At 42.0% G+C, this 17,031-nt stretch overlaps 2 protein-coding genes across 2 annotated transcripts in view; both read left to right on the top strand.

The window, feature by feature from the left end:
* The window catches only part of pkhd1l1.1 (PKHD1 like 1, tandem duplicate 1), a 44,084-nt gene extending 33,379 nt beyond the window's left edge, over nt 1-10,705 (top strand). Inside the window, exons 56-77 of the mRNA XM_044053214.1 lie at nt 53-182; nt 992-1,110; nt 1,239-1,368; nt 1,489-1,662; nt 2,153-2,256; nt 2,691-2,817; nt 3,502-3,623; nt 3,715-3,805; nt 4,529-4,677; nt 4,998-5,120; nt 5,215-5,326; nt 6,185-6,301; nt 6,396-6,561; nt 6,675-6,907; nt 7,012-7,176; nt 7,271-7,428; nt 7,800-7,935; nt 8,136-8,480; nt 8,567-8,718; nt 8,809-8,955; nt 9,330-9,483; nt 9,993-10,705. Coding sequence (XP_043909149.1) covers nt 53-182; nt 992-1,110; nt 1,239-1,368; nt 1,489-1,662; nt 2,153-2,256; nt 2,691-2,817; nt 3,502-3,623; nt 3,715-3,805; nt 4,529-4,677; nt 4,998-5,120; nt 5,215-5,326; nt 6,185-6,301; nt 6,396-6,561; nt 6,675-6,907; nt 7,012-7,176; nt 7,271-7,428; nt 7,800-7,935; nt 8,136-8,480; nt 8,567-8,718; nt 8,809-8,955; nt 9,330-9,483; nt 9,993-10,246 — 3,408 coding nt within the window. The 3' untranslated portion in view covers nt 10,247-10,705. The remainder of the gene's footprint in view (nt 1-52; nt 183-991; nt 1,111-1,238; nt 1,369-1,488; nt 1,663-2,152; nt 2,257-2,690; nt 2,818-3,501; nt 3,624-3,714; nt 3,806-4,528; nt 4,678-4,997; nt 5,121-5,214; nt 5,327-6,184; nt 6,302-6,395; nt 6,562-6,674; nt 6,908-7,011; nt 7,177-7,270; nt 7,429-7,799; nt 7,936-8,135; nt 8,481-8,566; nt 8,719-8,808; nt 8,956-9,329; nt 9,484-9,992) is intronic.
* Nucleotides 10,706-11,891: 1,186 nt separating this feature from the next.
* On the top strand, nt 11,892-16,703 carry gdf6b (growth differentiation factor 6b). The gene is made up of 2 exons (XM_044052180.1): nt 11,892-12,337; nt 14,025-16,703. Exons 1-2 carry the CDS (start codon nt 11,953-11,955, stop codon nt 14,918-14,920), a joined length of 1,281 nt encoding a protein of 426 aa, XP_043908115.1. The 5' UTR covers nt 11,892-11,952; the 3' UTR covers nt 14,921-16,703.
* The last annotated feature ends 328 nt before the right edge of the window (nt 16,704-17,031 follow it).

Raw genomic sequence — 17,031 nt, 5'->3', positions numbered from 1 at the left:
GCAGCCTGATACAGTGTGTATGTTAAAATGGTGTGTGTGTGTGTTGTTTCAGGGTGGACGGGTGATTGCTGGTGAGGCCGACACTCCGTTCAGAGGTCAGCTTGAAATCAGACTGAGGGGGAACCACTCCACTCCAGACTGGCCTCTGCCAAACGGACCCAACCAGGGATCCAAAGTCCTGGGTAAGAAATTTTAATCTAACATACACACAATGACCATCAGCAACAATGCCATTCATTTTTAGATTGTGCTACTTTTATGTTGACCTAATAACTATAATCTCTCAAAGAATCAATCATTGAAACTTTATTAATGCAGCGATTTTCAAATGGGTCAAATGTGAACTTAGGAGTTTCATGATTGACAAAAATTAAATAAAATTATACACAAAACAAGTGGTAAGAGAAACTGTTGCGTTTTAAAATGAAAAATGATCAAATATGATGCTGCATATTCAATTTAGCTTGTGCCTTAAAGTTAGTATTTATATGTTATTTTCATTTGGGAAAAATATGGAACAATTTGGAATTTTCTTTCTTGTCCATTTTCTTTGTAAGTATTTATTTATTCTTTTATTTTTGTAGTATTTAATCTCCTTTGCAAATCTCTCCAAATACTACAAATAACGTCTTTCACTATAAGTTTACATGTTTTGTAAATAAACTGTACATTTTACATTCAAATTTTTACATTTAAGTTTTATCTGCGTTTTTAATGAAATGCTGTTATCTCAATACAGAAAAGATTATGGTATTTCAACTAAGTTTTTATCCTTTTTTTAATCTAGAGTGTCAACCAGTGTTTATCCTTTTATCACATTGTTTTTTTCCTTTCTGTGCATTTTTATTCTGTATGTAAAAGCATTTTGTAAATTGCTGTTTTTAAATATATAAATAAAGCTTTACTTACTGACTTACTTACTTAATTGTATATAATAACGTGTGATTGACTCTGTTGTGATGATGTTGTTGTTTCTCTTGTCATACGACAGGTGTATTCGGTACCCTGGAGCTGTACGGACAACCCCACAGCGTTTACCACACCAAACTCGGCGCCACCGCCGCCGCTGGATCCACCACACTGACACTGTCGCAGTCCGTCAACTGGCAGGTCTGAGTGCTTTGAATTATTTAACTTTAAAATCAGAGATCATCAGATAATAGTCACATATGAATGTTATGATCAGTCAAGTCCAATGTCAGTTTTTGTTGACTTTGTGTGATTGTGTGTGTGAACAGGCCGGAGATGAGATCGCCGTCTCCACGACCAGCTACAACACGTTTGAGACAGAGAAGCGTCAGATCAGCGCCGTCTCCGACGACGGCCTCACGCTGACCCTGGACTCACCTCTGACCCACACTCACATCGGTCAGCTCAACATCTCTTACCTCTTATGTTTCTTCACACGTGTTAACATTTGCACCATACTCGACAATCAGTCAGTGACATACTTAGAATTCTGACTTTTGTTAACGCGCCTCTGCTCAGGTGAGACCTACAGCGTCTCAGGAACGTCTCGCTCCTACACTCTGGCCGCTGACGTCGCTCTCCTGACCAGAAACATCAAGGTCATTGGTGAGGGCTACACGGGAATGACAGCGGAGTCTTTTGGAGCCAGGCTCTTGGTTGGCGCCTACTCCTGGCAGGGAGTGGATTACACAGGTGTGGAGTTGTTTCAGTTTGTTTTGTTGTTGTTTTTTTAAAGAAATTTGCATTAAAATCATCTATTTTAGTGCAATTAATAATATTAATAGGATAATATGTTTTATTTTAAGCGCTTTTCAAACCAGTGTTGTGACAAAGTATAAAAATAATGCAGTACAAAGGTAAAAGAGTACAACACAGGATAATGAAAGCAGTAGAAAAGCAGAATTATAATACAAAATAAATACTTAATACAAGAGATGAGGTTAAATAAAATAGTAAAATCAATAAATATGTAAAAGATGCTGTTCTTGTCCAGCAGGAAAAGCACACTTGTTAGGTGAGGAAGCTAAATGTAATGAAGCCTTTATTCATTTGAAGGTTTACACTTGTGATTTTATTGTCTAATTGTTGCATATTTATTTGTTTTAACACTTCACTGAGTGAACATTTTCCCCCTCATGCTCTTAAACACATCACTGATGGTTTTCTTTATTTTTACATGAAGGCAAAGCTCAGATCAGGAATGTGGAGTTCTTCCAATCTGGTCAGGAAGGCTGGACTGACTCATATGATCCCCGCTACTCTGTGGCTTTCCTTAACCTGGGCACGGTAGAGTAACACGCACACACACACACGCACACGCACACACACACACACACACACACACACACACACACAGGTTTGCACTATTCTTCTTTGGACACTGTATTGACTTCCATTCATTTGGACAGACTAAACAAACCCTTATCCCTAACCTGAACCATAACCACAATTCAAGCCCTATACATAACCAGTTCCTCAGAAGATTAGATTCTGCCTCATTAGGACCAGGTTTTGGTCTCCATGAGGACTCCTGGTCTTGACAAGGTCAAAATACAACATACATGCAACATTGCAACAGATAAGACAACACATAAAGGGTCTTTTAGGAAGAGTTTAAAAAGTATTTAGCAGAGAAATTAATTAGAACAATTTAAAAAAAAATCCTTAGTGTTGATTTTAAAGAGTCAGAGGAAAAACACTGTTTCCTTGTGTGTGCACAGGTTTCGTCCGACGACACGTACATCCAGGGCTGCGCTTTCCACGATGGCTATGCTCCAGCCATCGGAGTCTTTGGAACGGACGAGATGAATGTCGACGACAACGTCGTCCACCGCACTGTGGGAGAAGGTGATCACGAAAATAAAAACAAACCTTTGTTTGCAGGCTTCCCGTGGGTCCTTTAAGTCCTTGAAAGTTTGTGAATTTGAAAAAATAATTGCAAGGCCCTTGAAGGTTTTTGAAAATCACCCTAAATAGACATGGGTCATTGAAAGTGCTTAGATTTTGTCTAAGAAAGAAGTTGTTCTTGGTAAATGTCTCCCTTTACGACGTTACGACGCCACCTACAGTTTCATGTCCTTCATTGCTTGATGTACGTAGACTAACCCTACGCAGAACAAACGTTGAGTCATAATTAGTAGCGGTGTCTGCCGTTGACGTGAGTTTCCGTGCAGAACAATGAGCGAGTAACATTAAGCAAGAGAGAGCAAATGATGACGTGATGTCTGGGAAATGAAAATTTCAAGATCTCTGTCTCCCCAAAGAAAATGACAAAGACTGACTTTGACCAAGATCCCAAGGACAATCACTTGTCCAGATGCAGAGCGTGCTGCAAATCGATTAAAGTGGACGCCATGGATGAAGCGGCTCTTACAAGTTGCCCTCCCATCTTAAGCTGTGTCAGCACATTCTGGGCTTGAATTTGAGGGAAATGGTCATGGAAAGTCCTTGAAAAGTCCTTGAATTTGTTGTCAACCAAGGTGTAGCAACCCTGCATGTGTTTAAACAACATACGTGTGTATGTGTTTGCAGGAATCAGAATCTGGGGTGACAAGATAAAAGTCAGGAGGAACCTGGTGATGATGTCACAGTGGCCCGGATCGTACCAAGGCAGAGAGGAGCCTTTTAACTATGAGTGGTCCGCTGCCATCGAGGTCCGTCTCCTCAAATAATCTGGATACAATTCTTTCACTCTCCAACGTTCGCCTGCATTCATGACTGTTGTTGTTGTTGTTGTTCTATCAGGTCAACCATGGCACAAACGTTGTGCTGCAGCACAACATTGTTGCAGGTTTTGAGAGAGTGGCGTATCGCATCAATGGTGAACCCTGCCCAGGTAAGAGCACAACGTTTGATTTTTGTGTTCAACCAAAAAAAAATTGTCTTATGCCAGGATCAGACGACACAAATCCAGGACAATTTTCAAGTGATTTGGAGCGAGTCGGACCAGATTCTGAACGTCGGGAGCGATGAACGGACGTGTAGTGTAACATGTAGTAGAACAGAGATTTGGGGTTCTGCATTACCCCGACAAGAAGTCTAGTACACAACAAGACACGGCAGGAATCCGTGCCAGTGTGATTGATAATCTGACAAACATATCATGTGATCTGATCCAGATGTTCTGTCAGATTTTGCTGCTCCGTCAGAAAAATCGATAGCAGACTCTATCGTATTTCGCTACTCTATAAAAACAAAAATTCTATTTTCACTTACAGTGATAACAGAATGAGTATTGGTGAATATGACCACATTTATTAGTGGGAGTATTATGTGGTGGGTGTTAAGGGGCTGTCAGAATATGCTACCCCTGAAATCCTGATTACAGATGTGAGAATAGATAGAGACTATAAAATATACTTAGTATTGGTATAATATTTCTATGCCATGTTGTATAGCTAATATGACCTTTAGTTAATGCTGCTGAAGTGTCTTTGAAGTTTGTTTTTTTTAATTTAAACTCAATATGCACTAAACATAGACTTTACTTGCAGAATCTATGGTTACATGTTAGCAGTGGAAGACGTCCACAAAGGCATGAATGTGTTCTCTTGTTCAGGTTCTGTGAATGACAATGAGAACTGGATGGAAAACGAGGCTCACGCAGGTCTGTTTGGGATATTCATGAATAAGGACGGTTTGCCCGGCTGCAGCCTCATCAGAGGCTTCTTCATCTGGAGGAGCTTTGACTACGGCGTCTATATCCAGGTTTCAAATATTACTTCTTGTCTTTCACAAATGATTTGATTTATGTTTTTTCTTTTGGTGTGTTGTAGAAAATATGTTGATCTTTTTTTTATAATCTTTACAAGCCCTTTTGTAGTACCTGCCTGGCCTTTTTGGGGGCCCAAGCCCACACAATGAGAATCACTACTATTACACTGCATTATAGACTGCACATCAAGCACCTGAAGCCTCTGCTGTTTATATTTATGCTTTTGTTTTGAAAATACACCGTTATCAGTGTGCCCACTGAAATTAAAATCCCAGCTAAACCTCCCTCCTCTTCTTCCTCGTGGCCCTCACAGAGCCCCTCGAGCATCGTTATCGACAACATGACCCTGGTGGACAACGGGATGAGCATCTTCCCGATCATCTACGGACCTCCTTCTCTCACACACATGTTCGCAGATAAATCAGTAGAAATCCAGGTGAGAGGGTTTTAATTAAATTCATTCATCTGTTTTCATTCTTGTGCGTCACTTAAACACAGTTTCATTTTCTTTACGGTCTTCTTTTCCCCAGAATTCCTTGGTTGTTGGCAGCAGTCCGAACTTCGACTGTTCAGACACTCTGTCCACTAGTGACTACAATGTTTTCATTAGTGGTGAACACCGTGCTCCCAGACCACCCAATGGTACAGTGTAAACTCCCTGATTGCAATAATATAAAATACTATATATCCCCAGGGACAGTAGTCAGTCTTTTCTGACTGGAAATTGTGTTGCTTTGTAAACCTTTTACTCCCCCCACACCAAAGTCCATTAAGAAAGTCAGCGATTTTACGTCACGGCACACAGGAGTTGTTGATCCACTGCTGACTCCATTGGTGAGTTTAAATGTCGTCCTTTGTGATGTCAGGGTTTTGAGTCCCTCGTTTGGAAGTGACTCAAACTTACCAAATGAGGCAGCAGATCAAAAGCAGCACCTTGTAGTCCTGTGACTTAAAAATGTTGCTTTTCTCTATGGACTTTGGTGCAGGGAGTGAGCAGATCACAAACATCAGATTCCGATAAGAACCTGACCCCACATTTTAAAGCTTCAACGTTTACGATTTGACCATGTTGAGGTTCTGTAAATTAAATTTTCCTGGTCTCGATTCGGGTCTTCTTGTGGGCAAAGGCAAGAGTGCTAACCACTACACCAACCACGTGGGCCGTAAACGTGAACATCATTTATAACATCATCATGTTCTGTTGAAGAAGACCTCAAACCCAAGATTGAGATAATGAACTCCTCAGGAAAATGTTTACCAAAGTTATAAATCAAGTGATGAGTGGAAGCTCATTTTCTCATAGACTTCCATTCAAACAGAGTTCCATTTGCCGCCTTTGGAGGTGCCCCCTGGTGGCTATTCATTATATTCGTACTCCCTGGTTGGCCTCAGCGAGCAAACCAGATGTCCACTCCCACTTTTTATGTACACTTTTATTTCCCTTTTGAATATTCCCTTACATTTTCTCTTGAACTTAAAATTGTTTTTTGTTCTGAACAGGAGGCAGATCTGGAATCTGTTGGCCCACATTTGAATCTTCACACAACGCTGGTCCACGTATGCCGTATCCCGGCCTAACCTCCTACAATGCCATTAAAGGAATAATGACAGTCAAGGGTGAGTTCAGGTTCACTGTAATCCTACGCTCCTACGCTGCTGCTGCCGCATTGATCAGTACTGTCAACAACTAAATTGTTCACTCCCTTTGCAGACACAATGTTCGTCGGTTTCAAGAATGTCTGCTCCAGTGAGACGAACTTCATGTTTATGACCAACCCGTTCAACGAGGACCTGCAGCACCCAGTGCAAGTTTCAGGCATACAAATGATTGACAGCACAGAGGGCGCTCAACTCTTCATCCACAGGCCTGATGTTGGGTAAGGAAGATGAATCATTCAAAACTAAGCCTGACCGAACATTATATATTACATTATTACGTCACTTGAACTCAGAGTGAGACATAAGACTCAATGCTGTGTCTGTGCCTCAGTAAAGCGAACCCGTCTGACTGCGTGGACATGGACTGTGATGCCAAGAAGAAGACCATGCTGAAGGACTTGGACGGCTCGTTCCTGGGCGCAGTGGGATCCGTGGTGCCACAGTCCGAGTATGAGTGGGGCGGCGATCCCAGAAGGGGACTGGGTGACTACCGTATCCCCAGTGTCATGCTCACGTTCCCCAACGGCAGCCGCATCCCTGTGAACCAGGTCACTCAGCACAGAGGTAACGGAGAGGTCTTTTGTTTTTTGTAAACAATCTAACCCTATTGGGAAGAGAAAATGTCAGCTGACCAACGGCGTTGCTTTATTTTTTTTTATTTACCTCAGGTGTTATCAGGGACGACTGTACATACATGTACACCTGGCAGAGCTACAAGTGCTTTGGGCTGAATTACAGACTGCTGGCGATTGAGAGTCTTGACGCTGATACAGAGCTCCGGCGTCTTTCTCCCGTTGCCTTGCTTGGAAATGGCTATTTGGATCTCATCAACGGTGCGACGACTCCTAAATCTGATCAAAACACTCACACTGTGAATTGTCCTATATATCTGTGTCTTCATTCTGGGTGTGTGTGTTTTGTCCACAGGCCCTCAGGATCACGGGTGGTGCTCTGGCTACACCTGCCAGAAGAGATTGTCCCTCTTCCACGGGATCGTGGCCACCGGTCACTCTTTCGACGTTTACTTCTCCAGCGTCAGCCCTCAGAAACTTCGCCTCATGATGCTCAACGCTGACCCGTCTGAGGTCAGCACAGAGGCAGCTGCCTCGAACTTAAGCTGCCTTGACTTACTAAGGGCACCAGTGTGTGCAGCCGCGACATTGTTTGGATTATAAAAATACCTGGGTTTTGGTTGGCCGGCTAATCATCAGACCATGTCTATATTACCAAGAGAGATTAGAGAGTTATAGATTAAAGTGAGTATTCTGAGATTAAAGTCTGATTTTGATCTCAGAATTCAGTGGAAAAAAAGTCAGCATAATGTGTCTAATGACACATTATGGTCAGTTTATGTCTTAATATCAAAAACATTTTTTACATATAGCAACTTTTAACCCATTTAATTCCAGATGGAGATTTCTCCTCAACTGCCTATTGTTTTATTGACTTATTTCAGAGTGTCTTGGTGTCAGTCTTCTACTCCAAACCTCAGCGGTTGGACGTGTACTTCAACAACAAGCTGGTGGCTCCGACAAACGCAGAGTGGAACGCTGCTGAAACTGACTACACCTTGAAGGAGCCCACCACTGCAGGTACTGATGGTTCTCACACGCGTGGATCAATTAAGTCAATAACAAAGTTTATGGAATCATAAAAAACTACTCACGATGTATTTAAAACGTTCATGAAAAAGAAAGAATAAAATGCAGAATAATATAAATGATCATATTAAAAGTACCCAATAATCATTAACTATGAAAATAACCTGTTCTTCCTTATTGGATGTCTTCAGGTCAGTACTTCCCCCAGCTGAACGCCACTGAGGGCACAAACTACTTTGACTCAGTCTACAAGATGCTCAGAGTCTTGGTCAGGGGCTCCGAACCAGTTGAGATCCGAACCTCGCCGCTCCTCTTCCTCTCCTTCGACTTGCCCGCCATGAGTGAGGATGAGTTCTTCGGAGACAACTTGATTCAGAACCTCGCTGTGTTCCTCAGCGTTCCACCAGAGATGATTCGAATCACGAACATCGTCCGGGAGGATGGCGGCGCGCGGCGCAGGAAGAGGTCGACAGGTCTGAAGGTGGAGGTGGTGATCCAGGCCCCTCCAGTCCAGCAAACCAGCAACACCACCAACAGTGAGTGGGCTCTCATGTGAAGGCGTCTTCCAGAGATGTGTGAGACGAAGATTTTTAACATCTCTGCTCGTTCCTCTTCTTCTCAGATGATGAAGAATTCAATCTGCTTCAGAATCTCGCTGATAATATTGGTCAAGCTGCAGTTACGGGAAACCTGAGTCAGGCCATCGGCTTTAACGTCTCCTCAGTGGGCGTCATCGCACCCCCTCCTCTTCCGGATGACCCTGAGTGGAATGAGGTGAAGCTCGAGGATGATTCATTGACAGCAGCAGCAGCAGCAGCTCTGCGGAAACTGGACTAACTAGCGTTTTCCTGTTTTAAATGTCAGGTGGCCACAGAAGAAGTGTCGAGGGAGGATCCCACTCCGAGCCGTGTGGCCTCTGTGAACAACCTGCTGCTGATCCAGGAGCCCGTCACCGGGAAGTATGTGGGTCTTCTGCAGCAGCAGCCCATTCTGATGGCTGTGGATGAGGAGGTGAGGAACTGAACTGGTTGTTTTGTTTACACTTTCTCTTTAGGCACATCACTTATACTACCCTTTATTAATTGATTGTTTGCAACTTGCAATTTCTTAATTTCTTAATGTTTCTTAATTTCTCCCTACTGTCTTTTTGCATGTGTGGACTGATAAATCTATTTAATGTTGTCTAATAAATAGTAATATCAGAAGAATATCATGAAAAAAAAATGGCTCTAAAAATGGTTTTTCATTTATAAATCAAATTTCCAAATATTCAGATTCAAGAAGCTGAAAATCTGCCAACTTATTAATCAGTTATCAAAACAGTTGAAGATTACTTTCATCAACGATTGACGAAAGTAATCGACCTGCGTCCTTGCTGTCTGCAGGGAGACTGTGTCTCTGTGGGAGTGACCTCTCTGACCGTCACAGCCAGCCTAAAGGACGCAGCTGGAAACCCGGTGGACGCTCTCGAAGGAAACACCACTATCCGGTTCAGCAACTGCTGGGCCAACTTCACCGACCTGTCCATCAACAACAGCGGTACGTTTGCACACGACCACACAGTTTTCACTCGCAGCCGCAGGTGATGCTGTGAAGTTTATATCCCCGGTTTTCACATGGAGCTCACTGAATTTGATGTTAAATGATGAGAAAAGACAGATGATTTATGATGACTTGATCATGAGCAACTGTTTCGTTTTCTGTGTGTAATATTTAGGACAGTTTATTGGCAGAAATTGATTCTGTAAATTCTGAAATTGATTCTGTTACTTACAAATATATTTGTATATTTGGTTTTCATAGCTTGTTATGTTCCATTTTCAATGGAAGTTTGAACAGTGTCCCGAGGAAACCAAAAAAAGATGGCTAACTCACTAGCTAATCTTGTAGAATCTGTTACTAGCTAGCACTTACTCTTAGCTAATGCAGCTGAAGCAAACGCTAACTTTGGCTAACAAACTAGCTCCTCTTATAGAATTTGCCGTTTTTCAGTCCACTGAAACATGATTTTAATTGTTTTAATCATATAAATCTGTCTCGCCCTGCAGGTGAGAACATGACGATGGTATTCACTCTGAAGACGTGGGGCGCTCAGTCGCGCAGCTTCAGCGTCATGAACACTCCGACCACGCTGGCCCCGACAACCAGCGGCAACTTCACTCAGCCTCCGGAGACGACGTCATCCGACGACATCTTCAGCTCCAGTACGGCGACGACCGCCAGCAGACTGTGTCTGGTCAGTGTCATCTACGCCGTGGCCTGCTGCTCTGACGGAGACTTCACGTGTAACGTGATGCCGTGACGACCACAGCTGCTCCACCAGGGTTTTAATGAAGTATAACTTAACACATTCTCACTTTAACTGAAAGATGTTTACAAAGACATAAACAAATAAACATGTTATTTACGTTTTTTTAAGGTTTAGATCAAATTATTGGGATCGGGCTTCTTGTGCCAAACAAATAAGTGACGTCGCACAAGTCATTCATATGAAAATAAACATTTTATTCCTTTACTGTATTTATTTTATAGAAAAATTAAGGCATTGTTTGTACTTTATCTTAAAATAATTTTTCTCTTTTTTTAAGGGTGGTTCTTTCACATTTTTTTGTATGTGTGAATGTTTGTGAACTGCGTCTCTGTATCAGGTGTGTGAGCAGATTTTCTACTTTAAAACAGGTGCAATAGTAAAGGAAGAAATTAAGATTGAGAAGAAATTTTTTACCCTCTATTCAATAAATTCTGTTTTCCGTTAAACGCATTATCTGCTGTGTCATGTGTTTATTAGACAGTAGATCACAGTTAGCTAGCTAGACTCCTAGAAAGCTAGCAAGGTAGATAGATACCTAGCAACGGAAGTGGCTAAATACTTAGCAGGTTAGATGGCTAGATGCCTATAAAGCTAGCCATATACCTAGCAAGGTAGCTAGATGCATGATAAGCTAGCTAGATAACTAACACTGTTGCTAGATAGATATATAGCATGGTAGGCAGCTAGATACCTAGAAGGTTGGCTAGATAGCTAGCAAAGTAGCTAGAAATTTACCTCAGGAAACAATGTCTCCTATCACTATATTTTTTTAAATGCCATCAGGGTTTTAAAATGTTGACTATAATTCATACCTTATTTGACTACATTTTCATGTTTTGTTTCTGATATTTGTTGTTAAATACATTCAAATGTAATTTATGATTTGGACAAATTGTGCCTAAAAATAATTGTAAGGATTTACTCATTAATACGTTTAAAAACATGTTGCTTAGCCCAGCTTTAAGTTACACTCTTATAACCACAGTCACCAAACTAAAGAAAGGATTGAAATCAAAATGACACCAAAGCTGCGGTTTTAAGGTTTAAAGAAAAAGAAAAAAAAGTTGCATATTGTTGCTTTAAATGAATTGCCCTTAAAGTGTTGAGTGTAAGAGTGTTGACTCTGTCCATGGTGCTGAATGAAGCTGCCTGGCTGCGTGTTCCTTCCTTCTGCACTGTGCTTCACTTCCACCAGAGGGAGTAAGACACCGTGACAAGAACTTGACCATGCAGGGTCTTCACATTTAGACTCCTGCTGGAGCAAAGAGAGGAGAGAACAATCAGCGTGAAGAACATGTCTGGATTTTGTTTGTTGAGCAGGAGTGAAATCGGCAGCAGAAGTTGAGGCGCATCTTTTGTGCGCACATCTGCTTTTCCTGGAGGAGGAGGAGGAGGAGGAAGGTGACAGAGGGACAATTAGTTTTACAACCTTAATTTGTGCCTTCCATTTATCCTGAATGATAACAGCACAATGTGGGCGTGGCCTCATCTCCTTTCTTTAAAATACTTTGCACCGCCTGTCCTCCTCCTCCTCTTCCTCCTCCTGAGCAGTGCACACTTTGCGCAACAGCTCTCTCTCTCAGCTCCTACACACACACATACAGAGAGAAAGTGTGTGAGTGGATGTGGATGCAGAGCTGAGCTTGGTCCCTGCATGGTCTCTCCTGCAGGCCACAGCTCAGGACACAGTGCAGAGGATGGATTTCTCCCACTTCACTTCACTCTGCGTGGCTCTGCTGTTCGCGTGGGAAACTCCTGGTTTTCACTCTCTCGTTATTTCTCCTCCTGCCTCTCCTCCTGCGGCTGCTGCTGCTGCAAAGAGCAACAAGCTGGTGAAGATCTTTGATGGACAAGAGGCGTCCAAACATTTCAAGGAGTTTTATGCACCGCCACCATCCTCATCAGTGTCCATGATGAGCAGAATCATCAAAGCGACGTCCAAAGACGCCGTGGAGCCTCACGACTACATGCTCTCCATTTACAAGACTTTCTCCACGGCAGAGAAACTGGGACTCAACGCCAGTTTCTTCAGGTCCTCAAAGGCTGCAAACACGATAGTGAGTTTTGTGGACAGTGGAGAAGGTACGTGCTGCTCGTCCACCAAAGTGTCTCCACTGTGACACACAACATCAAGCCTGTTCCAGTCAGAAATTTTAGTCCTAAGAGAAGTCACGTTGTTCCAACACAGTAGGTTAAGTTGTTGTGTCAAAACTTCTTCTTAGATGTGTTCCTTACCAGTACCAGTGCAAGTTTCCTTCATATCACATTGAATCAATCATATGATGATACTAGATTAGATTAAATTAGATTAAATTAGACTCTATTGGTGCCACACTGGGGGGAATTCACTTGTTTGTACACTGCAAAGTAAATAGAAGAGAAATTTAAAAATAAACAATAAAATTAGATGAATATAATGCAATAATAAAGTGTAAACAGGAATATGTACATGCTGTTTGCTGGAAAGTGTTGAAAAGATTCAAATGTAATATAAAGCAAGCTGAAATGTAGCATTTATTTGAAGGAGAACAATGTAACGTGTTGTTTTTCCTCACTCTTCCCTTCACCATCCAAAAGACAGAATTAGTCAAGACTATTGATAAGATTTTCATGATATTTGGTGTCAAAGATAGGAAATGACTTTCTGATGGTCGTATGTTGGAGTGAGTTTTTGGGTCAAGTATGACTGAGCCACAGGGGCGTTCACAGGGACTTGGAAAGTAAAATTGTAGATTTTCTCTTTGGGGTTTGGTGCAGGAGGAGCGAACGGCAGCGACACAAACTTCAGTTTCTAGTCAGAATTGGCCGTTTAACTGCGAGACAAAGCAAGAAATGTATTCTTAAGATATCGTAGACTTAAAAATAGGGATGCACAATATTGGATTTTTGCCGATAGCCAATATGCCAACATATACATATAGTATAAAGGTTTTTCCCTGTGTCCAACATCAGAGGTCATTTAATCTCCTCTGAAGTAAATTTAACGTGATATTCTTTACACTTGTGTCATTTGTTCTTTCTTCATTCATAAAAATAAATAATAGTGAGCAAGTAGCAGCGTATTCTGCCTACTGTTTTAGTCCGTAGTCATTTGGTGCGTTTGCAGATATACAATAATGCACTTTAATTCAAATTCTATGGACACAAATATCTCAGGGCGGTCATTAGACATGGTGAGGCGAGAAGAAACCGGAACGCGGGAAGAAATCTGTGACAGAACCAGACTCAGAAGATGTGACGTGAAGCATCTGCCTAGGCTGGTTGTGGTGAAAGAGACAAAGGCTGATATGTAAGCGCAAATAAGAATGACTTAAATCTGAATCTGTGCAGTCAATAAGGTTTTTGGACGTGATTAAAACAAGGGTTAAATAGAATTGTTGGAGAAGACTCAATCTCCTTTTTTACAGATTGAGATTTTGGGATCTCAAAGGTCGGACGTGAATATGTTTATTTCAAAGTCTGGTGCTACACATAAGAGCGAGGCCATTTAACGCTTTGAAAGTGAGTGAAAACAATGGGGAGAAGTTTGCCCTTCACAGCTGAATCAAACAGGACATTTACGTCACAGATCATGTTTGTATTTATACCAAACCTTTGAGCGGTTTGTAGAGAGTGTGTGTGTGTGTGTGTGCGTGCAGGCAGGAACTGTCTGAAAACCCATGACTTGTTTTAATTCAGTGCAGACAATAGTCAGATTCCACATCTCTGTGGTACACACATCATCTCCGTGAGAATGCGACTGACGCTGCCGCTTTAATGCTTTCCACAGATGACCTCCCACTCTCCCCTCTGAGGAGACAGCGGTATCTGTTCGATGTCTCAACCCTCTCCGAAAAAGCGGAGGTGCTGGGAGCCGAGCTGAGGATATACACCAAAGTGTCTGGGAATTTCAGGATATCTGAGACGGACCCTGTCGACGTCCAGCTCCTCTCCTGCCACGACCAGCAGCTGCTCCACTCCAAGACGCTGGACCTGCAGGATTCCCACAGGCCGAGGTGGGAGGTGCTGGACGTGTGGGAGATTTTCAAAGAGCAGAATCAGCACCTGAGACGTGGCGAGCCCTTCTGCCTGGAGCTCAGGGCCATGCTGGACAACCCCGAGAGGGAGCTGGACCTGCACCTCCTGGGTCTGCACCGCCAAGGCCGCCCTCAGCAGAAGAAAGCCATCTTAGTGGTCTTCACCAGGTCCAAGAAGAGGCAGACGCTCTTCAGCGAAAGGAGGGAGGGGAGGGTGTTGCTGGGCTTTCAGAAGAAGAGCAAAGAGAGAGGCCCCGGTGTCAAAGTCGGCAGGAGGAGGAGGACGGCTGCATCCAGAACCCGCCACGGGAAGAGGCACGGCAAGAAGTCCAAGTCCAGGTGCAGCAAGAAGCCACTGCACGTCAACTTCAGAGACCTGGGCTGGGATGACTGGATCATCGCCCCGCTGGATTACGAGGCATACCACTGCGAGGGGGTGTGCGACTTTCCGCTGCGCTCCCACCTGGAGCCCACCAACCACGCCATCATCCAGACTCTGATGAACTCCATGAACCCCAGCAACATGCCGCCTAGCTGCTGCGCGCCGTCCAAACTCAGCCCCATCAGCATCCTCTACATCGACTCAGGAAACAACGTGGTCTACAAACAGTACGAGGACATGGTGGTGGAGTCGTGCGGCTGCAGGTAGTGGAGCCGACACACGGAGGGATCTAACTTTCACCTCGCTCCTCATCCAGTCCAGGTTTAGTGGACTCCAGCAGAGTCGTAGTCTGTGTGGTGGGGAGGAAGCAGAACTCACTTGGTTTGTGTTGCAAGATGGAGACTGGAAATCATGCACCTGACGCAGTAATACCTCACACATTTGTGCTTCCTGTCGTACAGAAGCTCATTCAGTTGCCTTAAATTCCTCAGTGCCTGCAAATTCATCAAGAAATGACAGCTCGGTGCCACCAAAACAGTAAAACTACCCTTATAAAGGATGTGGAAATGGTCTGTAGTTAGGTTGTAAAAGTCATATTTTAACACCCACCGACCAGACTGAGTCACGGTGACTCACTCTCTTTGAAAACTGAAGTTTGTAAACTGCTAACTCTCCTGCACCAAAGTCCCTTGAAAAAATCTCACAAGGTTACTGCTGCTTCCTTTGGTAACTTTGTGTCACTGAGGTCAATCCAAACAATGGATTGTTTTAAGTTAGTGAGGAAGTGTTATAACACATTCTATAACATGAGCATGAGTGAGCCAAACAATAAGTTGTGGGTGTTGCTCTATTAATAGTCATTAATAGTCTTTTTTTTTTAATTATTATTATTAGTTACCCTATAATTTATGAATAGAAACTAATTGGTTAGATTAAAGGTAGGATATACAACACACATATCATTTAATAATTTAAAGCACAATTTTAATAATAGTAATATAGCAATTATTTTTGATCAAGACATGAAATTATTTCCATTATCCTACCAAGTATCTCCTGCCAAATACTGAGACTCTATAACTGTTTTAATTTGTCTATAATAGGCAAATTATGCATTGTTGTTAATTCTTTTTGAGGGTAAACTTATTGTAAAGTGGTAACTAGTGGGGCGATTTACAATAGAGATATTAATCCTCTGACACCCTTGCAGTATAATCTAATATTTGAAATTAAGATTATGGTTTTTACACAGATCCCTGTCACTATTCTGCACATTAGTGCCGTGTTAAACCTTCAAGGACATCCAGAACAATGAAAAAGAATTGATATGAGGCAGAACATACTTTATTACGTAAATATGACCAAAACCTTAGAAAAATGTGGAATCTCCTCATCTTCAAAGCAGCTCAGAAAACCCTTAGAATAAATAAGTCCAGATTCATCACAATAAAAACTCCAAGGCTTTAATGTTTAACATCCAATGACTCGGCGAATTTACGCATTTCTTACGTAGAACGGAATAATGAAGTTCAGATAAACAGCCGTTTCCCCTCAGCGGACGTTTCAAACACACTTTTGTTTTTGAAAAAAAGGTTTTTATTTTCTCTTAAAAGCACCTGACGTCGTCTTGTGACTCGTGCAAAACACTGTGGATGAAACATTTCCACCGCGACCCACAGCGGGGTTTCTCAGACGCTGCCCCTGTCAGCTCTCATTGAGGAGATGCATAATTTTGTCTGTAATGCACTGATGTTCAAAGGTACCATGTGTAAATATTTGATATGGGAAAGAAAAGAAAAGAGAAAGAAAAAAAAAGTCTAATTTATGATCTATGAGTAAGTTATTGCTTTTTTACTGTCCGCTTTGTTCCGTTACGGCTTCCAGATGCCATGAGTCACACATCTGGATGTTCAGGTTCAGATAAACACATGTGGGTAATGTTTTTGTAACCAAACGTGACAGCTACAGTGCGTTGCGCTCACAGACTGTGAAATATTACAGCGTTATCAGTGTTATTGATGTATATAATGACAGTAAATAATCACAATTGTTTTGTTTTTTTGTTGTTGGCACATTTTTTTAGCCCCCTTTTTGTTTTGTGGTGTATTTTTTTGCTTTATTTACTGTAATCTGAAAAAACAAAATAATAATATATTACACGGATCAACATGGAAAAAAAGATGGATGAATAACAGTGTGTTTCAGATTTTATTTGCTAACCAGTGTCATCAATGACAACGTGACTCCAGTAGTTATACATGTACAGAGTAAATTAATCATTTTAAATTGTTTAACCGAAATAATCTATTCTCATAAACTGTATAAATTGTAAAAAAAATATATATATAGAATACGTGACAAATTAAAAATGACTTGAG

This window comes from Solea senegalensis, linkage group LG20 (assembly GCF_019176455.1).
Source record: "Solea senegalensis isolate Sse05_10M linkage group LG20, IFAPA_SoseM_1, whole genome shotgun sequence".
NCBI classification, from domain to species: Eukaryota; Metazoa; Chordata; class Actinopteri; order Pleuronectiformes; family Soleidae; genus Solea; species Solea senegalensis.
The sequence above is the reverse complement of the archived record's forward strand: the minus strand, read 5'-3'. Positions and strand labels throughout refer to the sequence as shown.